This window comes from Scomber japonicus, chromosome 3 (genome assembly GCF_027409825.1).
Source record: "Scomber japonicus isolate fScoJap1 chromosome 3, fScoJap1.pri, whole genome shotgun sequence".
Classification (NCBI taxonomy): domain Eukaryota; kingdom Metazoa; phylum Chordata; class Actinopteri; order Scombriformes; family Scombridae; genus Scomber; species Scomber japonicus.
The window spans coordinates 20,450,060-20,473,482 of record NC_070580.1 but is presented as its reverse complement, the minus strand read 5'-3'; the positions used below and the strand labels follow the sequence as shown (position 1 = coordinate 20,473,482).

Here is a 23,423-nt window from a genome sequence, read left to right as displayed (position 1 = left end):
TTATGGCAGAGCTAATGTACTGAATTGCATTAGACTACATGGGTGCTCCTAATAAAGTGCTCTGTGAGTAGATAAACAATACAAAACCCATTTAAAATAAAATTAGCAAACTTTTACTGAAGATTTTATTTATTATTCTATGCTTTTGTGCTTTTAACTTATCGCACATAAACTGAATCCCCATCACCTGCACAAAAAGAACAAAAGAAAAAAAATTACAATGTGAGCAGAGATGCTCCCCGGTGACAGTATGGATGGTGGGAGGATACAGTTTAAAAAGGAGAAAAAAAAACAAAAAAAAACACTCAATGAAAAAGGCACAACCAAGCAGTTGATGCATCCCCTGGAGTCGTCTTGAATTGCTCCAGCCTGTCACTTCTACATAAAAAGGGCCATGCCAAAAAAAAAGGAAGGAGAGAGTATACAACTGAAGTGACTCGTCGATCCATCATTTTTCACAAGCAGTAGCCCTTTCTCAGTGCAGTTCAAGGGGGAAATTATAGGTGACAAGACAAAAGGAATGCTACCAGCTCTTGGTGACTGTCTCTCGCAGTTTTTAATTTGAACTGCAGGTTAGTTTCACCTTCCCCATCACAAGATAAAGAAACCATAGCTATATACAGGGAGAATAAGATTCTTTCCCATGGTCTGTACAATTGCTCTATACATAATTTACTGCGAGAGTCTAATACAAAAAGGAGAAAAAAAAAAAAAAATCACTCAGCTGCAATAACAAATCCATCACTTGTCTTCCCTTTTCTGCTGATAAGCCTCCTCCAAAGCAGTGAAGCAGTGACTTCAAGGATGAAGACAAAAGCATGGTTAGACTGTCCAGGTCTGTGTGCTGCCTCTCAAATTAAAGTTCACATTTTTTAATGGTAATGATGAGGTTGGAGGCAAAAAAAAAAAAAAACAACAAAAAAATCTTGCAATCCAGCGCAGTGTTTTCTTACGGCCGGAACTCCAATTCATCTACACTTATGACCTTGGCTGGCATGGAGGGGAGCGGCTGCTCTAGCACGTCTGATCCAAACCACTTGGCGAGGCCTAGTGGGGGGCTGCCCCCATGTTGCTGGGAGCAGTTTGTCCGGTTAGGGGCATGGCTCTGGGACTGGGGGCCTGCAATGCCCGGATGTACTGCAACATGACAAAAAATACAGTTTAATCCAAGAGCTGAAAAAAGGGGACATCATTATGCTCCTACCACATGCCCAAACTGAGTCATAATATTTGACCTGCTTCTGCTCACCTGGTCTCTGTTGTTGAAGATGCTGCTGCATTACTGCTAGCTGCATCTGAGTACTGGCTCTGGGAGGTAGAAGTGGATGTCCTGTTGCACTTAAAGGGTACAGAGGTTGTCCAAGTAGGGTAGGAGGCAAGCCTTGAAGTTGTGCAAGGTCAACGTGTGGTGGAAATATACCTGTTGATTATGTCAAAGGTTTAACATCAAATTACACAACACCTTTACAGTCGAATATAAAGCTTAACTTGATATAAAGATGAGGGGAAAAAAGCAAACGCTAACCTGCTTGCATAAGAGCAGGCCCAAGTTGCTGGGGCTGCGCCAGCATTCTTTGAACCACATTAGGGTGTAGCTGGGGAGGAGGGCGTACCATCGGCACGTGGGACAGCAGCGGTACTGGATAGATGGGACGAGGGTAAGATGAGGATGGTCCTGGAGGTACCATAGTGGGCGTATGATGTCCAGCAGAGCCTGGCCTCAGTCGCTCCTGGTCCTTGCTTGGCAAGGTGTGAGAGCCGGCCTTTACTCCCCCAGACTGAGCAGCAGTCCCATCCATCATTTCCAGATATAGGTTTGGGGAGCTGTTTTCTGTAATCGCATAACCCAAAGCACAATGTTACAGTGTTGTTAACTCAAGTTAAAAAAAATCAAGAAGTTGTGAATAAATTAAGGCTCTGTACCATCTTGAGTGTGCACTGCTGTCTCCTCCTTGGTCTCTGATAGACTTGATGGCTCATCTCTGCTTTTCTCTTTAGTTGCATACATTTTGCGAATCACAGATGTTGGTGTAAATGACGGGGACAACTGTAGTAAATTAAAAAAACACAAACATTTATACTAGCTATACCAACATATGTAGAAATTACAGAGAAAAGTTCAAAGATTAGTCTATTTTTACATGACAATGAAGAACAAAGCCATGTGGGAGGATACAGTTTTTACTCACCATGCTAGTGACAGGATTGCCTGGAGAGTTTCTTCCAGCGGGTTGAGGGCCTGGACCAGGAGACCGATTAACACGCTGAGGTCTGACGATAAGACAAATCAGTCATAAGTAAACTAGCAAATGTTAAACAAAGTTTTTTTTTTTTTTTTTTTAAACACAATTTGACAAATGTGTTCATAAAATGTCAAGATTGATTATCTGAGGAGGCATTCATTGCACCTATTTAAAGCATATTTTTTCACCATGAACACAGCTGTTACTGAGAAGCATTTAAAAGTTTAAAAACTAACCGATTTCGAAAAGATTTGTCCTGTGGCAGCTTGTTGTAGCCAGACTGCATATGGTGGACATGTAGAGCGAGGTCCTGTTGGAATGCCAGAGCTTCCAGATCCGCCCGATTTACCGGCATGGAGAGTGCTCTCATCTGGACAAAAAAAAAAAAAAAAAAATACATGGTTGAGGAGATCCTTAACATACATCTTAAGATTAGTTATATCTCTTTATTAAACATTATGATTTATGTTTGTTTGTATTTGGGCAGACAATTAGACTTTTCTGTTCCACTGAAAACTGATCTTGCAAGGTAAGAACAGTTGCATTCATTACAACCGAAACTTAAGATGTGCATCTCATGTTCTAAAATATATATAATAATTCTCATAGAAAGTGTAGGTTATGTATTCAAAGCCAAGCCATTAGTATAATTTTATTACCGATTACACCCCCAACTGGGATAAAACAAAAGTTAAAATTGATCTCTCTTCAGTAAACAAACAAACAGTTTCAGTGTCCTAAGTTACCTGCTGCTGTGTGGTGGATCCAGGGCTGATTGACCTGTGTACATCAGCAAACTGATCTTGCAGCATGGACTGAGGACCCACAGGAAAACCTGGAGGCAGGGTGCAGGGAAAATCTATTAGCTTGTCTTACCAAAACCATAAACTGACATAAAAACAGATGCTGAACATAACATGATAGAGGTTACAGCTTCAAAGCCCATTTTCAAAAGGCTAAGTGTAACACTGAGTTGTGGTTGTTCTACTGTGCCCACACAGTAAACCATAAAAAGGAGATGTTAAAAGTGACCCCCTTAACTTGTTGTTTTGCAGGATAACTAGAACAAAAAGGCTCTTTGTGTTCAGCTTTTGACAAGCCTATTGATTAACTGCTCATCAAAAAAAAAGATCAATCCCTGCGATAGGTAGACCCGAATTCCACTGTATAGTTTACAATTCTTTAGAAAGGTTGTAAACTTGCACTTGAACAAACTTACCTGCTGAAGATTGCAATCGACTGTTGAAATAGTCAGGTGAGGGTGCCCTCTGTGGAAACAGAGGGGGTGAAGGGCCCTTGTGTAGCAGGCCATGTAGAGGGGCAGAGGTCGTTGGACCCTCAGAGCTGCCCAACAGATTACCCAGTAGCGTAGGGGAGCCACTACGAGCAGGACATCCTAAGAGTTCCTGCAATACACATACAATACATGCATTTACCAAGACGCCCCAGTACACATTGTTTTGTCTGGCAGTTAGAAATAAGTGCAAAACTGATGTTCATAAATAATGTGTCCCCTGGGACTGAATATAGTTTACACCAGGCAGAGACCATTAGGAACCAAGTGGACCCATGAAGCCTGTATCAAACATTTGTCAGCATGAGCCTGAGAGGTCAGTCAACATCCACACCTGGAATATGTTCTTCTGCTGCTGAGCAGGCACCTGAGCTTCAGACATCGTCACCACGGCCGGGTCTGAATGTTGCTGCAGCTGTACAAGGAAAGACCATTTGTGACATGTGCAATGCAGCAAAAAACAACAATCCTTTCTTCGTAAAAACCCATCACAGTGAGCATTTTGCAATTTAAGGCTTGTAGTAGGTATTTTGAAGTGCGTCACAACAGAAATTGGCACAAATACTGACGTTTGAGTGGTGCGGGCCAGAGATAAAATTTGGGCAGGTGACAAATGGATTTTGCTGAAACCTCCACAAAATGCAACACTGCAAGCCCACTGAGATACATTTATACATGAGTCACAAGCCAAGTATCCCTCATGCAAGTCAGTTATGTGTATGAATGCATTCTCATTCTCATTAATGACCATGCATCTAATGACTCATTTAACATCAGTACTAAAAATAAACCAATTCTGAAACTGACTTGCACATAAAAGGAGACTTGAAGCTTTCACAGAATAAATAATACACAAAAAGTTTAGAAGTAGAACAGTTCAGAAGCAAATTTATGCCCATCGCTTTCTATTCCAATTGATTTTTCAGAAGGAGTCACGCAAGTTACAGTGTGTGTTTCCATCACACAGGGGCAGGTTTGTTACCTGTTCCACTGCAGCGTGCACAGTGCTGTTACTTATCCACTGTAAGCCTCAGGCAATATAAATTAAAAAAAGTCTATACATAAATAGAAATACTTACATTGTTTGTGTTGGTTTTGGGGTGAGTTGGCAGAGTTCCACTTGCCTTCATGCTGCTGACCAGTTTATTAAAGGCTGACATGTCTGTGTCACGGGAACGTGGACGGGCACTGGAGCCACCAGTTAAAGCCTCCTCTAAATGCTCCGCCATGAACGGAGTCCCGTTTCCTCTCTGCGGAGCCACCACCTTTCGCACCTGAGGTCCCGAGCCCAGCTTCATCCCCTTCATCTCTCCCTCCACCTCCTCCAGCGAGAGCACTGCTCCAGTGTTAGCTATGGACAAAATTATTATGATTAAATGGACTATAAAAATCACTATTCAAATTGTTACATGCTTGGTTTAATGACTTCAGAGTTATAAAATAAAAAGAAAGAAAATTTGTGTACTGACACTCACTGCTTTCCCGCAGACGAGCCTTGTTGACTGACAGGGTGGAAAGAAGAGGCTTCAGGTCTATTTTGGCCTTGTGCAGCAGCTCCAGGATGTCCACCTTCTCCCTGCACTCTGATGATTGAATAGGTGTGAAGTATGGGACGGGGTCTTGGCTTGGGGAAGTGCAGCGGGGTTCAAGCCCTTTACGACGAATAAAACCGTCAAAGGTTTCGGACATTCAACACAACATTTTTTAATATGATAGAGTCCAAAATGCAGCAGGATGGACTGTAAGTGTTACGTTTTATTTCTGTAGGGGGAAAAAAAAAAACCCAAACAACTCACCCCTCTTCCTGTTGAAGAGGGGAGGAGAGAGGAAGGAGAAACGACGGAGGCAGCAGGGGAGAGCGAGTCACGGTGCAGGTGCCTTCTCCTTCTTTCCACCTGCCTCAAGTGTTGCACGTGCTGCAGGTGTTTTGTCGATCTGTGTCCAGCTCGCACTGAAGCTGCTGCTTCTTCTGGTGGGTTCCCTGTTCTCACCTGTCTGAGACAGCAGCTGCGGTTTCCACGCCTAAAGAAGCAGCTTCCATGTGAGTTGATGAGTGACACTGAGGCAGCCAGCAAGGTGGAGAGCAGGAGGCAGCACCTGCACTGTGAATCTCATTGCGCCCCCTTCGCTTCGGCCATCTCTCCCTCTCCTCGCGTCTTGCTTGTACCGGATTACCGCCGCTATTTCAAGGGATTTTGGACAGCCAAGCTCCTCTCAAGGTTTTTTTTTTAATAAATAGGAAACAATAGGATAACAGCTGTTTCAAAGTAGTTTTTAACTTTAAAGTAGTTTCAACATGAAATTATCCAGGGGCTTTACACAGTTATTTGGTTAACTTTAAAATGCAAGACCACCTGAAATATTCAACATGGACAGATGCAAAAAGTGTTCTAGTGAAAGTCTCCCAGTTACTTCAGTATTCAAACATTTAAAAAAAGAAAAAAGCCTTTAATCTTGTGGTTTACACACCAACATGCCAAAACACAGCTTCAGTGAAGTGTGCTCTGGCTGGCTTGAAACTATTACAGTTACATGACACTCATTAGCGAAACTGTTGGACTGCTGAGGAAATCAAGTCATTTACCTGCTAGTTTTTCCAGCTCCTCATGGGGAGTGGACCTCAGACTGCTGGACTGGCTGCCTGAAGGGCTCAGGTTACTGGAGAACCACTGACTGAAGCGGCTAGCTGACACAGGGCCCTCCCCCAAAACGTCCTCTATCATCTGAAAGACAAAAATAGGAGTCTGAGACATAGTGGGAAACACAAATCAGCAGACCAAAGGGTGTGAGGACAAAGGTGGCACTTACGTTTATAGCGATTTCCACCGATCTAGCACAAATTGTGCTAGAAGACCGAGGTCAGTGTCACTGAATGCACTGCTGGTTGGTCTTGTGTTGATTTAATGCCACAAACTATTTGGTAAGCAACTTTCTCATTTAGTTTGTAGCCTAGTTCAATTGAGTATAATGAAGCTATAATGATGGGCATAAATTTGGACTTTTTTTTTTGGAATACCTTTTCCTTATACCCCATGCAACAGACTGACAAAATATTTACAAAGTGCACCCTTAAGTGATAATACCACCACCAAAGTTCAGTTAGATCAAGCCAGTGCAGCAGAGGTAATCTCATACTGACGTCAAGTATCTGTAATGCTTGCATCCAAAAAGGCTTGTTTATTCTGATTAAGACAAACGGAGCATGTAATTTTAAGGTCAAAGCTGTGCCACAGCCTTTAATCTGGCCTCTAAAATATTCTGATTGTATAAATACATGTAAAAAATGTCAGCTTGACCTGCAGGTCTGATTCAAGGAGAAAGGGCAGATGCATTGGAAAACCTCTACTGTTAAGCTTAAACTGATGACAGTAAGACAAAAAGGGGAGAGGATGGGAAAAAACATCACACTGATGAGCTTTCAGGAGTTAAGAATTACACCCTATTTGTGATATTCACACCTTGAAAACCAAAACCAAAGTGCTCCCCAGTACTTACAGAGGCCAGCCCCGGCATGGTCTTCTCCAGATTAAAGAATTCATTGAAGTCAAAGTCTCCAGTTGACTGCTCCGGCAGCACGTCAGGGTGGGGAACCTCCTGATCAGCTGTAGACTGCAAACCCCCATCTTTCTCGTCACCCTGTCCACCATTACATTCCACTACTGCACGAAATGTAACAAATAAGAATCAGTTTTAAGCATCCACCACATGGTAGTCACTGAGCTGCTTATACCGTTTCTATCACTATTAAGAACAAAGTTTGAACATACCTTCTTTTAAGGACTCTGTCCGCTTCCTTGACCGCTTGGACCTGCGTTTATCATCTTCCAGGATTTTGTCATCAAATCCAATGAGCTCAATTGTCTCAGACTGGCTTGTGGGACCCCCTGAGAACCACTCTGGCTCCTCCTCGGCATACGAATCATTCCTTCTTCTTTCACTAAACACACGTTTGTCACCAAAATCTCTCTGCTAACGAGACAAGACAGACTTCATGTCACTGTCTTTGTAAAAAGTAAGAATGGGAGCACTTAAGTTAAGACATTTGTATGAAGGAAACTTGACACCATTCAGTTCATGCAGCACCTTCCTCGTTGTTTTAGTAAGAGATCGTAAAAGTAAACACTAGAATCTAATCTAGAAAATTAGGTGAACAAGCAAAAACATAATTCTCTGAAAACACATTGGAAGTTTAAGGCTTTGAATTGAACTTATACATTTTCCTTTTCAGCTAGTTTTATCCAGTGAAATAAATTAATCTTCACAGGAAGTTCTGTGAAACAAATTAAAAGGGCACATGCCCTTTCCTAGCAGTCTCACTTGCATTAGAAAAGGCAACCTCCATGCACTGAATGCCTCAACGTCTGAACACAGGGAAATACATTATAGATGGACTGAAAGCAATGAAAACCAACCCTGAATCTTTTATCCTTAAAGTCTCTCTCACGTTCCCTCTCCTTCTCCACACGGGCTTCTCTCTCAAAGGCTCGGGCAGCAATTATGCGGCCGCTGCCAATCCTGCGCGCCCCTCCTAAACGGAGTGTCTCATTTTCCTTATTTTCCAGAGGGCTGATTGGGCGACGGATGTGGAGTGCAGGTGCAGCGTTGCCTTGACATCCACCCCCAAAGCTGCGTCGCTGTGGGCTTAGTATGACATCCAGATCATCCTCCTTTAACCGCTCACGGGGATCTGACCACAACGCAGCCAACAGACTTCATTTAAGTTTCGAGTACACAGACTATACAAACAGCCACATGATATCAAGTTAAGAACCCTGTGTAAGACATAATTAATTTTCCTCTGGAAACACACTGACTTAACTCTCAACATTAAATACACTTACTAGACATTTGATTTTCATTGCTCCAAGTCAGAAAAGTCTAACAGACAGTAAGTAACTTTATGACCTGCCTTTGGTTTAAATCTAGTAGCTTTCTTTGCTTTGGACTCAAAACAATAATTTACCTGGGATCCTTCGTTTCAAAGGAACTCTGTCATCCACATAGTCCTTCTTAAAACCTTCCACTGGAGAGTTACGCTCTGAAGTGGGATACAGCGAGGCATGCCACTTCTCAGGATCCCAGACACCATCACTGTACCAAAACATAAATTTGAAGCAACAATTCAAAACAAACTTTTATGAAGGCAAATTATTCAAAAAAATGTAATTACAACCATTAACACACCAGATGTTTTGGGAAAAGAAAGCCCTCACTGGGTTAAATATTATTTGACAAGTATGTCTAATTAAAAACCATTCAGTGCTTATCTATGATCTGCTATTATATCTACAGAAGCACAGAGGCAATTGGGGGGGTGGGGTAGGGAGCACAGCTGACATGTCTAAAGTCAATTATTTCTTCAGACCTGTGGGCATTCAGAAGAAATTATGGTACAACAACAATTACATTTAGATTAAGTAAACATGGACAACATTATTATTTAAAACCAGCTGCAACTGTGGATGTCAATCTTTGTCCTATCATACCAGCTACTTTTCTTTACTTTTGTGTTCATCTGTTGTCCAGGTTTAAAAATGAGCCCCTGATTAATTGCCTGTGAAGAAAAACAGCAGGGCTCTTAAAAACACAAATGACTTCTGACATTAACAAAAACTTTGCATGGTATTTTAACAGCATGTTGTAAAAGGCTGAAACAGACACCCAAGTATATAATTCATAAGCAGATGTGTAGGTAACCTGAATGCACTGAAAATCTGTTGTCATTTAGAATCTCATCTCATTTAAAATCTTGAGGCAACCCATAATAAGTGTGGGAGGGGTAAAAAATCAAAGCATGCCACAGGCTGCTTCTGGGGAAACAGATTCTTTGATTATAATGTCACCTAGATAAAAACACTTTTGTCATAAATGTTTCCATGTCCATGTTTAGAACTACTGGACATGCATTACCAATGTGGCTCAAGCCTAGCCTGACTAACACTAGACTGCGTCTCAATCTCATGAGATTGAGGTAGGGTCTGACGAGGAGCCATTAATTTCCTATTTGAAGTGGGATTAACAAATGTCGATCAAATGCCTCTGTATGCTACTGGACAAACTTACAGCCAATCATATCAACGATAGACGATGACGTATTCAGAGCCTGTGGGAAGCAGCATCAACATCCTTTTGCTGCCACTTGCAGCAAAATATGTGGCAAGAGTTTCTTAAAGGCATTTATATGGTTTGTAGTTAAGATTGAAGGTTAATTAGTAAGAACAAGTCTTCAGGACATTCAGGCCACCTTGATGACAAAGTATATTGTCAAACCTGATTAATCAAAGTTTCCAGATAATATGCATTTGAGCTTGTGTGTAGGTGGCCAAAACAGCAGGGCACACACTTCATTTGCTCACCTGAATATGACTCACTTTCCAGAGCCAGTTTCTACATATCAAATATGAGCCAAAAAGTTGATGCCCATTTCTTGATGGTCATATCTGTGCCATCTCATTTGAAAACAACAGTGTTGCTTTTCTTGTTAACCCACATATATTGTGTTAAGAGTGTGAATTTGTTTATCCCAGGAAATATACTCTTACCTGTCATATTTATCTGACAGACATTCTGGCCTTTCATTGGAGATTGGCAGCTCTTTTATATCCAGCAGCTCCTCCTGAATAGGGATTTATCACAGTTAAGTTGTGTTAAGAAAAACTATCTAGCCTCTAATTTGTCATCTGTCAGTACTTATAAATCACCTTAGTGTATCTATATGGAGCTGTGGCTGCTGGCTGTTGTTTAGCTGTGTCCACAGCCGCATCTCCGCCATTCTTCTGTTCAACACAACCATCGTTCTCCATGACTGACTCCAGGTATAGAACAAACAGCCTATAGACAAACAACGATCCTGTTCCTGTTGGAAAGAAAGTTATGGATTTATATTAAGCATGACAAACGCATTCGAATTGTCTGGACAAAATAGCCTTAAGAGTTTTGCTGCCGATAAATGACTGCATTAATTGATATTTGGACATTGATTATATTTCATATAAGGCTATTTCTATTTCGAAGAAACAAAAAGGTCAGTCTCCAGACAGCAAAATGCAGACCGATTAATTTAATGTGACGGAGAAAAAGCAAAATGACAAAAACGAACAATAAACTTCACCTGACGTCGATGAAACTTCAATGAGGTTAGTTTTAACAAACGCCGTCCGCCAATTAGCAAGTTAATTGACAACAGCCAGTGACCGGTGACACGGGGCTTGACAAGCCAATTACAATAAATTGCTAATCGAAAAATTGCGTCTGCGTTTCAAAAGATGCTCATTTGATATCCCAGCAACGTTAACCTATCTGCGTCGCGCATTCAGTCTTTCGCTAAATTGTTTTTTTTTACGGAGTTTCACAAAAATAAACGTTCACAATTATCCAACAAATATGAAGATGCTCAGTTAAACTAGCGTCCCACACACCTAGCTCTAAACCTCAACCGTGGTACACAAATTACTACAAATATTTGACCAACTTGTACATGAATAAATACAAACAAACAACTTACTCTGTTTAAGTGCTGCGTGAAAACTGGCTGCTAACGGCCGCTAGCTAGCTAGCTAGCTAGCTAACTAGCTGAATGGGGATAATGCCCACCCAGCTACCACCAAACCTTCAGCCGGCTGAGTTGTTGCAGCGATTTCAGCAAACACACACTGTATTAGGGTAATTTAACACAATAACACGGGTCCAAGTAACAAATTAACTCGCACAGGGACTATATAATCTCAAATTACTGCCTGCTCTGTCTCTGTTTTCTAAATCGTAGCACCAATTTTCCTCTGATCACCGCTTTAAGAAGGTCCTAGGAAAGATTACACAGTGCCCGCCGCGCCTTTGTACAATGTTACACGGTCTGCTGTATGTCGACCGTGTTACACTCTAACATTCAAACCATAATACAGAAATAACATATTACTAGTAATACATATATGTGCAACTTTATAACTTGTGGGGAAAAAATCAAACTAGCTTTCTAGAAGTATTAACGTACACTCAATTTAGAAAACTCAAAAGGCAGTAGTAAGGACAGCTCTTCATTGTTTTGGGGTATGCTTGATTTGTAAACATTCCATTGCGGTGTTCCCGGTACTGCAGCGGCGTCCCTTCCCCGCCCTCATGGGCTGCCCAGGACTAACATAGCATATAGCCTTTGCTCTGAAAGGACCCTGATGCTTGAACCAACAAGCCCACATTTCAACTCACAGTTACTTTAAACATGTCACTACTTCAATTTAATTTAACAGAGAGTATTGTATTTAATCATTATATCTGAGCTACAATGTAAACTATATGAAACAGCTTTAAATCCACAGAGACACATTTAAAACCCCCGATCTGAACTTCGCCGCTGCCTGTTGCCGTTGACAACTGGGACTCTGCCAGCGTCACTCTTAATACGTCACACGCGCGTTCACGTGACGAGAAACGACAAACGCGCGGCACTTCAGTAACCCAAACAGTTTGTCCACAGAGATGAGAGTCATTTAGTTATTGTTATTTAGTACAGCGCCGTGGATTTACAGCTGAGCGGTTCAATATCATGCTAAGTGACTCTAAAAAGTTAGATTTATTAAGAGCTAGACCAAGAAGTGTCACATCTGGAGGTGAAACCCACAGATATAGAAACTATGGTGAAACCAAACAAATCCGCACAGGTACCACCAGAAAGATCCCTTACAGAGTTGGATACAGTTGGAACAAAGGTGGAAGACTCAAGGAGCTGAGGATAAGGTGCAAAGTTTGTTACCCTTCAACTTCTGCATTTACAGCTTTACTGTAGTTTTGTCTTTTTCTCTTTTTATTGTCTGACTTGTTGATTCACTGCAGGCACCTGGCAAGGAAGTTCCTGAAGATATGGATGCAGAATACCTTTGGCCGAATCCTTCCTCATCAAGCCAAGTAACAAAACTTTATAAACTGAAGAAACGGAGCACAGAAATCAGTATTTTTAAAGCAGAGATCGCACTATGTTTGGTTCATTCTCAGCAGTGGAAGTAGATTTACTCAAGTACTGTACTGAAGGACAATTTTGAGGTACTTTTTGCTACCTACTACTTCCACTTAGCACTGGGAATTATGGACAAAATCAAATATCACAATATTCTTTACCGAATACCTCAATATTGATACTGCCACAATATTGTAGTGATGACTATTGGTGCTTTCACAAAATGTTTACACAATGTGATTTTTGATAATCATCAGCAGTAATGTGGATATAATGACTAATAGGATAAAGGCAAATAATACGACAACTAGAAAAGTTTGGTTAGCTTGAAAATTATTTACTGTAATGCAGGCTTTAAAACCAGAGAAAAACATTTATGCCGTATCAGGATATTACAATATCCAACATCTAAGACGATTTCCAGTCTCATGTCACAATATTGATGCAATATCTCTATATATTGCCTAGCCCAGAATATTAGTTAACTTTCGTCTTAAAATTTGACATGACAGTAGATAAAGCCCTAAATGATGCTGCATTATTTAAGATTAAACCAGAAGTTCCCAAACTTCACATAAAATCAGTGTGTCGTCCCATGCTTATGAGTTGTTAGTCTCTCTAAACTTTGTTTCAAATGCACAAAACCAAATGTATGTAGCAAACCTTTGTTTTTTCTTATTTCATACACAATTTTTTATCTCAGTCTTGCAGATTTATCTTGTAGCTCTTATAATACCAATAACATGCTGTGAATGCTCTGATTCGTCAAATGATTTTCTGTAAAACAAGTTCTCTTACTTTTAATACTTTAAGTGACTCTACCTGATAGTATCTTTATACTTCTAAGCTGGATTTTTAATGTAAATCTGTTTACTTGTAATGGAGTATTTTTATATTGTAGTTAGGGCACAATTGCAATATCAGTCAAAGTAGGTTTTTTTTTTCAGAATCGTTAAACTAGAGTATTTGTGTACTTCTTCCTCCTCTGGTAATTCTTAATGTCATTCTTGAGCCTCTGCTCTCTCATTGAGGGGAATATTACATGTTTCAGGTCCCACTACGCCAGTGTGGCCCTGCGAAAAGCCTTTAAAGGATGGAGAGATGAGTGGTGGGTGTCCAGGAGGGAGTGGAGTCTTACATTGAGGGCCGACTGTCATTACAGGTCAGTGCCAGAGACGTTTTAGAGGAGCGTCACAGTCCTTGTACCTCAGCAGATAGTGATTGTGTGTGTTAACAATCATGTCTGTGTTTTAGGTATTACTTGAATAACTTGGCATTCCACAGCTGGAGAAAGTTTACGTCTTCACAGAGGGAAAAGAAGAGCAAAATCATAAATGCTCAGTCATTTGGTATGATATATATCAAATCTTCTAGCCTCATGTTTAATTAGGTATCACCGGCAGTTACCATTTACTGCTTTGTTTTCTTAAACAGCTGACAGGCAGCGGCTGCATCTGGCTTGGGATAGGTGGGAAATTTTCATAGAAATGAAACGATTGAAAACCAGAATGGTTGAATCAGCTCTTGAGCAGAACAAACTCACAGCTCTGCGGTAAGAATATTATATTTTCTAAGCAGATCTACACCATGAATTTTTAGCAGGTTTTCAGTTTTACCACTGTTGTGTGTGCCACCTGTGCAGATCAGCGTGGAGTTTGTGGCAGAGCAGGTTGCAGCAGCATCGAGACATTCGTACTCTGGAGGACCGAGCCCTGAAAGAGAGGGCGCTGAATTCACAGAGCAGGGTAAAGATGCAATCCAACATAGTCATAAATCACATACCGCTAACATTATTTCCAAGTCATGATGGACCACTGAAGTATTTCCTTTGTGTTCGGGGTGCTGATGTGTGTCCTGCTGTGCTGCTTTTTGTGACAGGCTTGGCTTCAGTGGAAAGAAATGCACACAGCAGCTCGTTGCCAAAGAGAGAAAGAATGCAAAGCTTCACTTCACTTCATTCTCACTCTAAAAAGAAAAACGTTGCATCAGTGGATAAGTTACGTGTCCTGTCGCCAAACCAAGAAACAGTCACAAGGTCATTATAACTTACCTTATCTGCTCTTTATTTAATATTATTGCTGCAACAATTACTCGATTAGTTGTAATTTTAAGCAAACACGTAAAATATTTGATTGTTCCAGGTTTACAAATTAATTCAAATGTAAGAAAGCATTTTATGAGCTAAGTTTGCAATGTTGGACTGTTGGTCAAACAAAACAAGACATTTCAAGATGTCACTTCAGGGAGTTGCCATATTTCACAGTTTTCTCATGTTCATATAGATGAAAAGATGAAATCAAAAAGTCTAGAAAATAATCATCAGATTTATTGATAATAAAAATAGTAATTAGTTGCAGCCCTTTTTAATATAAACCTCATACCATACTACTTATTCCAATCATTATTTTTTAAGCTTTGTTACTCAGTTGTCCTTTTTAATTTAATTTATTTTTCAGCTGTGGCTAAGCGTGCCATCTTTCTTCACCTGATGAGGAAGACTTGGAGTAAATGGAGCAGCGCGTTGCATCGCAAATGGGGTGAGGAGGACCGTTTGCAAGCCGCAGGACATTTGGCCAGACAGAGCACTCAGCGCAGAGCACTGCAGCATTGGAGAGCTTGTATCCTAAATCATAAATAAAACAAACACATTTCCTGTTTTAACACCAACCACATCATCATACACAGAATTATCAGAACAGCTGTTTGATTCTTGAGCTCATCAGCAGATGTGACGTTGTGCAGAGAAGAAGCTGAAAGAAATCAGAGTGCAAGTCAACACTACCATTATCATCTACTGGTGAGATCCAAAAAAATGAAAAATAAGTACAGTGTGATCATTTTCATGTATTGATCACTGTGTATTGTTGCAGCGTGCTGGAGTGAAGGCACTGTCTCTGAACGTCTCCTGGAACAAAGAGCAGCGACTGAACAACAACATGGCTGTCCAACATTGTCAACAAACTGTAAATGTTGAGCACTGTATTATCCTACATTCACATTGCTGGTAAATCACCTTGAAGTTTTTAAAGTGTTTTTGTGTTTTAGGTGATAAGTAAGTATTGGAGGCTGTGGCAGGAGTGTCACGAGGAGGCTGAAGACAAAAGTTTTCAACCACTAACAGACATGGCCGTGACAACCTACAGGTGCTTTTTTTAAAAACTTTTATCAATCTCTAGCATTACTTACATTTTCTTTTTAGTTAAAAGTATTGATTTGTACTTATTGTAGCCTCTAAACCTTCAAACGTCACATATTTCATTTAAAGTTGTTTGTGTGTGCATCATTTGGATTAAAATTGTAATCAGGTTTGTTGTTTCTCTTGGCAGCACATCTCTGTTAAGCAGCTGTTTTTGCCATTGGAGAGAGAAACTTGCTGAACAGAGACACATGCAGGTATTTTTATACAAGATCAGTAGTCACAGAGCAGGCATGAAACCACATTTCTAAAGATCAGAGGGACTTTATGACAGTGTGTTGTTTCTTTTTACCCACTCAAATTTAGCTTTAAATGCTTTAGCGTTAAGATTTTTCGTACACATCTCTGATAGGGTTTTTCCACATAAAAGTTTCCACATCACTCATGTGTAATACTGGACTGTGATTGGCTCCAAACTAGTTATGATGTTACAATTGCTCATAGGGATTACATGCCTTTTTAACGCATTTAAGGTGAGCTTAGAGAAATTTTCCATTTTCATCAGCTGAATGTGAAAGACAGCTTCCTAGTGTTAAACTCTGCAGAATGAAGCTCAAACATACTACTGAAGGAACAAGAAGAAAAACATGTTTGAGCTCAAGGAGACTTTAATCATTTTCTTCATAGTTTTTACTGATCCCAAAGTAGGTGATCACATCAGTGAGATTCTTGTTCTGTGTGATCTTTACATTTATATGCATATAGTTTAATTGGATCCTCAAGAAGACTGTTTTTGTGCAGGAGTTGGAGCATCGTGCAGAAGTTTGGTTTGCAGAGCGAGTGTTGCCTAGCTGCTTCAACTCATGGGTTGAGTTTACTCTGCAGAGAAGGCTTCATAAACAGAGGACACTCAAGGCACAAGTCTATAATCAGTGAGTGACCATTTTCTTCTCCCACACTTGTTTGCATGTGGTGATTTATTTACAAACCACGGCATGATGTGTTTATTCACTGTGTTATCAGGCAGCGTCAATACAGCTGGGTGTTTTACACCTGGTGGGGGCAGTCAGAGAAACACAAGGAGGAGATGCTTTCCGAGCGAATGGTAGGCCAGATGTAAATGGAAACACAAACGTTGTCATGATTATCGTGTCAGATGCTGACAGACAACTCGCTATTATCAGGCCATTCTTCATGAGGAGCGAGGCCACGTGCAGAGAGCGTGGGATCACTGGAGGCAACGCACAGAGCATGCGATCAACGAGGAGGAGAAACAGAACGCTTCAGACCGTCTGTATGTGCACAGACTTCTTCACAAGACGGTGACACAGTGGAAGGACAACAGCACTGAGATACGAGACAGGTGAAGCAAACTTAGTGCTGCTGAAGTGTTTGAGTATAAAGGTGAACTCTCTCATCTGTTCGCTAACACATTTGTTTATGTGTTTGGTTGCCAGGAGGAACAGAGAGCAGCAGGCTTGTTATCAGGGTGACCTCTGCTGCATGAGATGGGCTGTGGATAGATGGAAAAAGGTGCTTTTTGTCCTGTAAAGTCTGTACATCATCTGTTCATCTGTTGAAAACCAAGGACGCAGTGGCACAGATACCAACAGTCTGATTCAAGTCTGTGTGTGTTAGTGACTCTTGTATGTTTGAACAGTTTGTTCAGATCCAGAGAAAGAAGAAAAGCAGGCTGGAGCAGATGCAGCGTTACCATGAAGCTAAACTTCTCAAACGTGCATTTGTGGCCTGGAAGGTAAATCAGTATCAATAACTGCCAATATGATCACATGAGTTTTGGATTGACAAAGATGTTATTAAAACTCCTCAGAAACACTACCTACAGATGTCTGAGATCTACAGTCATGCAGACGAACTTCACCGACAGCAAACACAGCACTTCCACAGGTATTTAACACACATGTTGACATTGATGTACAAAATCTCAATTCAGGTTTATTTTTCAAATTAGAAACAGCTGTCACACATCAGAATCACCATTTCAGTCACTTCTGTCCATAGGAAGCTTCTCACTGTGTGGAGGGAGAATGCAGCACTGCTAGCGGAGGTCCGACTTATGGAGCAACAAGCACAGAATCACTTTCATCACTTTCTTCAACTTAAGGTTAGAAAGCATTCTGATTCCAGTCAGTTATTCCTTACTCAGAGCTATTGCTCATTGTTTACTTTGCATTGAAACGTTCAAGGTGTTCCTGACTTGGAGAGAAGAAACAACACATGCAGTGTCAAAGCGCCACCAGCAGAGGGAGGCACTCAGCAGGGCTCAGAGGTCCATAAATCAAGGTAACAAAAGAATGTGTTACGTATTTGATACACTGCCGATTTTGCAGGTTTTCCCACTTACAAAGCATGTAGAGGTCTGTGATTTTTAATCTCTTCAACTGTGAGAGACGGAATCTAAAACAAAAATCCAGAAAATCAAATTAATTTGCATTTTATTGCATGACATAAGTATTTGATACCTCAGTTTCCTGTAGTTCTTGACCAGGTTTACACACACTGCAGCAGGGATTTTGGCCCACTCCTCCATACAGATCTTCTCCAGATCCTTAAGGTTTCGGGGCTGTCGCTGGGCCTGGGACTTTCAGCTCCCTCCAAAGATTTTCTATTGAGTTCAGGTCTGGAGACTGGAAAGGCCACTCCAGGACCTTGAGATGCTTCATATGGAGCTACTCCTTAGTTGCCCTGGCTGTGTGTTTCGGGTCATTGTCATGCTGGAAGACCCTGCTACGACCCATCTTCAGTGCTCTTAGTGAGGGAAGGAGGTTGATGGCCAAGATCTCACGATACATGGCCCCATCCATCCTCCCCTCAATACGGTGCAGTCGTCCTGTCCCCTTTGCAGAAAAGCATCCCCAGAGAATGATGTTTCCACCTCCATGATTTACGGTTTGGATGGTGTTCTTGGTTGTACTCATCCTTCTTCTTCCTCCAAACACAGCAAGTGGAGTTTAGACCAAAAAGCTCTATTTTTGTCTCATCAGACCACATGTGTATCAGACCACATGACCTTCTCGCATTCCTCCTCTGGATCATCAAGATGGTCACTGGCAAACTTCAGACGGGCCTGGACATGCGCTGGCTTGAGCAGGGGGACCTTGCATGCGCTGCAGGATTTTAATCCATGATGACGTAGTGTGTTACTAATGGTTTTCTTTGAGACTATGGTCCCAGCTCTCTTCAGGTCATTGCCCAGGTCCTGCTGTGTAGTTCTGGGCTGATCCCTCACCTTCCTCATGATCATTTATGCCCCACGAGGTGAGATCTTGCATGGAGCCCCAGACCGAAGGAGTTTGCCCGTCATCTTGAACTTCTTCCATTTTCTAATAACTGTGCCAACAGTTGTTGCCTTCTCACCAAGCTGCTTGCCTATTGTCCTGTAGCCCATCCCAGCCTTGTGCAGGTCTACAATTTTATCCCTGATGTCCTTACACAGCTCTCTGGTCTTGGTCATTGTGGAGAGGTTGGAGTCTGTTTGATTGAGTGTGTGGACAGGTGTCTTTTATACAGGTAACATCTTCAAACAGGTCCAGTTAATACAGGTAATGAGTGGAGAACAGGAGGGCTTCTGAAAGAAAATCTAACAGGTCTGTGAGAGCTGGAATTCTTACTGGTTGGTAGGTGTTCAAATACTTATGTCATGGAATAAAATGAATTATTTAAAAATCATACAATGTGATTTTCTGGATTTTTGTTTTAGATTCTGTCTCTCACAGTTGAAGAGTACCTATGATACAAATTACAGACCTCTACATGCTTTGTAAGTGGGAAAACCTGCAAAATCGGCAGTGTATCAAATACTTGTTCTCCCCACTGTATATACCAAGGTATTTCAATAGTAATGTTCATTTCTTACACATTACCATACAGCTGATAAACAGGTAGTAATTGTTTGCTGTTACTCTCCCTGTTTACAGCATATCTGTAACATTTAAAACCACCACTTTACTTACATTTTTTATAAATATCTACCCTTTTTCTACAATGTTTTCTTATGTTACAAAACCCCAAATTCCTCCACAATCACACAAATACAAGAAACTATGTCTGTTATTCCACAGTATATGCCATGTTGCCAAATTCTTGAAATGGCAGACTTCTACTATTAATATTAGGAATGTGTACTTGAATTGCTTCACAGTTTTTAACTTCCCTGTGTTCAGTGCGGCTGCTGCGGTATTTTCGACAATGGAGGCAGCAAACCAAAGCAGCTCGGAGGGAGAGGATGTGTATGGATAAAGCTAGAAAACACCATGACTCCAAACTGCTTTCTAAAGCGCTGAGAGCATGGAACAAGCATCGCTATCAATGCATGAAATATAAGGTTGATACTTTATCATCTGCTATAAAAAAAAGTGATATCAGTGGCTTCTTCCTATCAATGAATACTTGACTGCTTATTTCATAGGTGATGAAACGACAAGGAATCTTGTTGCTGAGACTGAAGTTGTGCCAGACCTACTTTGAACTGTGGAAAATTAAGGTTTGTCTGTTCTTTTTCATGGGCCTAATATTTATTTGACCTGAAGAGTACTACTGAGCCCATGAAAACAATTGTATTCCTCTGTTGCTCTTTAAAAAATAACCATGATGCATTATTGAAATTGTTGCGCCAACTTTGAAGGAGTGCTTGATAGGAATAAAGCTTTAAAGTACAGCCAGAGAGAGAAGGAAAAAGGAAGGGACTGACTGTTTGATGTTGTTTGTAGTGACAGTTATTTGTTCTGCGTCCTGTATGAAGAATTAGTATGCGTGAATATTAAAGGTCAGTCTGATATGTGGTTTGATTTAGTGCTGTTGTAAACTGACTGTGGTCTACTTCCTGCTAACAGCTGCAGCACAGACAGAGAGAGTCTAAGCAGACAGAGCGAGCGCTCTGGCACTGGTCCCTCACTCTCCAGGCCAAGGTAACACCAGCCTGAACAATCTTCTCTCACAAGAAAATTGAGCACTGAATGTAGAATCGGTGCTCACAGGGTTTAATTGGTCTCAATGTTGTTCTGTGAACCTGCTGCAGGTGTTGCATGGATGGAGGTTGTGTGTCACAGAGCAGCGCAGGAAGCAAGAGCAGGTGGCCAGAGCGGCACAGGTCTACAGAGACAAGCTGCTGAGGGAGGGCGTGTCGTGCATCCTCACATATGCCACTCACATGAACGATCTCACAACAAGCCTAACGCAACACAGCCAAGAGCAAGTGGGTTATGTGTGTGTGTTGAGTAAAGTTCATGTCATTTTGTTCGTTACATTTGAGGATCATTTCTTTAATGCTATCTGTGCCCTGCAGAGATCACGACATATTCAGAGAGTGGTGAGGCGTTGTGCCATGCGGTGGAAGGAGAGAGCCCTCGGTAAACCAGGCAGAGGGCGAGAAGTCAGAGAGCAACCGCTGAAAAAGAGTGTGACCTTCTGTCTGCCTGCGTCTGGACTGAACAGAGTTTCTCCATCTGACTCGGTGGGGCTAGAAGCTGAAGATGGAGCACTTAGCAAGCTGTGAGTGTGTGCGTCAGTCTCAGTCTGCAGCAGGATGTGAATCTGTGTTGAACACGTGCTTACTTATACAATTTGTCTTTTATCTTTTTTTTTTACATTGTTGTTGCAGACATTCAATACGTACGCCGAGAACTCAGCCACTTCGCTATGAGGAATTGTTTGGGTCCGCACTGGAAGAGTTGCCACTTCATGGGTATTTTTAAAAATTCAAATAATAATATAATGGTTTTTTTTATATTAGAATTAGAAATCAGCTGAATATTAAACATTAAAAATCTTTCTCACACAACAGAAAGCACTGACAAAAACCCTCTTCTCTTTTCTAGCACCCAAAAGCAGTCTGTCATCACCAGCTCTGAAACAGCTCCACAACCCTCAGAGGTCAGTCCTTCACAGAAAGACCACCTTGCAGAGTTGTCCTGCCTCCATCCTGCTTTAGTGTCTCTCACCTCTTCACATCGAAGTTCCATCATTCCTACTGTGTCACCATCTGAACCCTACACGTCCGCACTGGACTCCCCTCCAAGAACCCAAAGCCAAGACCTTCTTTTACCACCTTCTGCTTTCATGACCACTGGGACTCAAAATACGGTAATAATCACATATTTTTTTACAGTGACAGATATCAAGATGCAAGACGTAATTATTGAGCTAAGACTAAGATTATACTATTCTCTTTCCAAGTTGGGGAAGGCCTGCAGCTCAGCTCCTGGAGATGCTGCACTTGCATTCAAACCCCCTTTTAAACATCCCTCATCAATATTTACAGGTATAGTAGCATCACCTTTATTTCCAAGTGTAGGAATTTGACCAGTTCTGGTTCAAACTCTTTAATTAAGAAAGGAAAGGTTTGTTTTGTGCTGAACATCACAAATGCCATGGTCACAACAGCTATTATGGTTCTAATTCAAGCATCCAGTGAAAAAACTGAGAGCGAAAATGCAGCCAATGATCCGATTTCATCGCTGACAACAGAACTTCTGAACATCCAGCTGGACTTGAAGAGTTTCCAACAGGACAGGAAACAGCTCAGGTAAGAAGTCTCTTTTTTGCAGTGTTATTGAACATGTTGTGTGTGTATAGTTGATGATGATGATGATTGTGTGTGTGTGTGTGTGTGTGTCTTCAGGGCATGGCAAAGACTGAAAGAAGTGTTACAAAGTTGGTTGCAGACCAGTGGAAAGGACGAACAAATGGAAAAAGATGCTATTTGTGAAGAGTTGAAGGAGGTAAGATTCAATAAGTTTGCCACAGTTTGTGCTTAACATTTAATATCATGAATAAACTTTTTACATGTTTACCTAAATGAGTAGTTTACATTATATTATCACTTTCTTAAAGCTTCCCACCACAAATACATTCTCAGCTCACTGTTGACGTCATCAAGTGCATCTTAATTGTGTTTAAATCTTGCATTTTTTTCAAAAAATAGTGAAAATAATTTATGGCAGCAATGTACAGGAGCCCTTGAAACTATAAATAATTGTTCCTAACTTGACTTGGGTGGAAAAGGGATGATCTTATCATTCAGAATGTATACATTTTAACTGTATGATGAATGGAAACATATAACGGCCTAAGTTTCTTAAATCACACAAGGACACGGCACCTTTGAAAATTTTTCATGCATTCTTCTGAGGCCACGTTTTAACAATCAATCAGTGGCTGCAGAAAGTAAGCTGTAAAACGTGACATAATGAGAAAAAGTCAGTGACTTTTTTTCCCTTGTCTGTGCTTGATTGGATTTTGAGTCACAATTGATGTTTTTGACGTTGACAGTTGGAGGAGCGTATCGAGAGACTGTCCACTGAACTGGCAAAACGGAAACCGACAATGCTGCTACACACAGAAAGGATCCAACATTTACAGACTGTCCTCCACAATTCAGGAGTTTCTCTTCTCTGTCGGCAATCAGAAGAGATGGCAACGGGCCACTCTGTGTTCACAACATGACGAGAAAGATTGAAGGTCATCACATAATCCTTAAATAATTTGCACCTGCTGATTGTTTGGACTGTTCATCTGCACAGATCACGTTTCTTACAGTAACATGAAGACTTTGACAACTAAATGAGAAATATTTGCCATGAGATCTCTTGTTTTCTTAAGATTAAACGTTTATACCTTTACTGCAGTCAGATTGTATGGAAACAATTCATATCTTCATGTTCAGGACGTGGCTTTAATTATTATCAAATATTTTTATATGACTCAGCCAATCCAGAAAGATTAAAGGCAAGTTAAAGCTGCACTACATCCACACTTCAAATCTATGAAAATGCTGGATAGGGG

At 41.0% G+C, this 23,423-nt stretch overlaps 2 protein-coding genes across 7 annotated transcripts; one reads left to right on the top strand and one right to left on the bottom strand.

Annotated features, from left to right (window-relative positions):
• Positions 1 to 144: 144 nt before the first annotated feature.
• Positions 145 to 11,308, bottom strand: eif4enif1 (eukaryotic translation initiation factor 4E nuclear import factor 1). Of its 6 annotated transcripts, none has more exons than XM_053316382.1 (19): positions 11,042 to 11,308; positions 10,239 to 10,393; positions 10,080 to 10,153; positions 8,501 to 8,628; positions 7,950 to 8,224; positions 7,305 to 7,506; positions 7,033 to 7,196; positions 6,122 to 6,260; positions 5,007 to 5,189; positions 4,617 to 4,888; positions 3,872 to 3,952; positions 3,463 to 3,649; positions 2,990 to 3,078; positions 2,480 to 2,613; positions 2,190 to 2,271; positions 1,924 to 2,047; positions 1,526 to 1,831; positions 1,250 to 1,420; positions 145 to 1,137 (listed from the first exon to the last, which is right to left on the bottom strand). In XM_053316382.1, the coding sequence occupies exons 2-19, from the start codon at positions 10,338 to 10,340 to the stop codon at positions 950 to 952; spliced, it is 2,901 nt and encodes a 966-aa protein (XP_053172357.1). In that variant the 5' UTR covers positions 10,341 to 10,393; positions 11,042 to 11,308; the 3' UTR covers positions 145 to 949. The 6 variants fall into 6 exon arrangements, with proteins under 6 accessions (XP_053172357.1, XP_053172360.1, XP_053172362.1 ...); XM_053316385.1 differs by having other exon boundaries at positions 5,013 to 5,189; XM_053316387.1 differs by having other exon boundaries at positions 5,007 to 5,120.
• Positions 11,309 to 11,994: 686 nt separating this feature from the next.
• Positions 11,995 to 23,386, top strand: sfi1 (SFI1 centrin binding protein). The gene is made up of 31 exons (XM_053316219.1): positions 11,995 to 12,267; positions 12,364 to 12,435; positions 13,536 to 13,646; positions 13,739 to 13,833; positions 13,919 to 14,036; positions 14,127 to 14,229; positions 14,363 to 14,519; positions 14,941 to 15,102; positions 15,211 to 15,281; positions 15,355 to 15,447; positions 15,530 to 15,627; positions 15,811 to 15,877; positions 16,422 to 16,552; positions 16,644 to 16,725; positions 16,805 to 16,983; positions 17,078 to 17,153; positions 17,281 to 17,376; positions 17,452 to 17,528; positions 17,643 to 17,745; positions 17,828 to 17,924; positions 19,805 to 19,965; positions 20,050 to 20,124; positions 20,474 to 20,548; positions 20,659 to 20,835; positions 20,926 to 21,131; positions 21,241 to 21,309; positions 21,458 to 21,722; positions 21,816 to 21,900; positions 22,044 to 22,164; positions 22,261 to 22,360; positions 22,911 to 23,386. The coding sequence occupies exons 1-31, from the start codon at positions 12,077 to 12,079 to the stop codon at positions 23,082 to 23,084; spliced, it is 3,687 nt and encodes a 1,228-aa protein (XP_053172194.1). The 5' UTR covers positions 11,995 to 12,076; the 3' UTR covers positions 23,085 to 23,386.
• Positions 23,387 to 23,423: the final 37 nt, after the last annotated feature.

Excerpts from the sequence above, each read along its gene's own strand:
- eif4enif1 (XM_053316382.1), bottom strand. The coding sequence starts at position 10,340 with ATGGAGAACGATGGTTGTGTTGAACAGAAGAATGGCGGAGATGCGGCT. Across the intron at positions 2,048-2,189 it reads GCAATCCTGTCACTAGCATG|TTGTCCCCGTCATTTACACC; the intron begins GTGAGTAAAAAC and ends AATTTACTACAG. Across the intron at positions 1,421-1,525 it reads GCCTGCTCTTATGCAAGCAG|GTATATTTCCACCACACGTT; the intron begins GTTAGCGTTTGC and ends CATAATCAACAG.
- sfi1 (XM_053316219.1), top strand. The coding sequence starts at position 12,077 with ATGCTAAGTGACTCTAAAAAGTTAGATTTATTAAGAGCTAGACCAAGA. Across the intron at positions 12,268-12,363 it reads CTCAAGGAGCTGAGGATAAG|GCACCTGGCAAGGAAGTTCC; the intron begins GTGCAAAGTTTG and ends GATTCACTGCAG. Across the intron at positions 21,723-21,815 it reads CCACTGGGACTCAAAATACG|TTGGGGAAGGCCTGCAGCTC; the intron begins GTAATAATCACA and ends TCTCTTTCCAAG.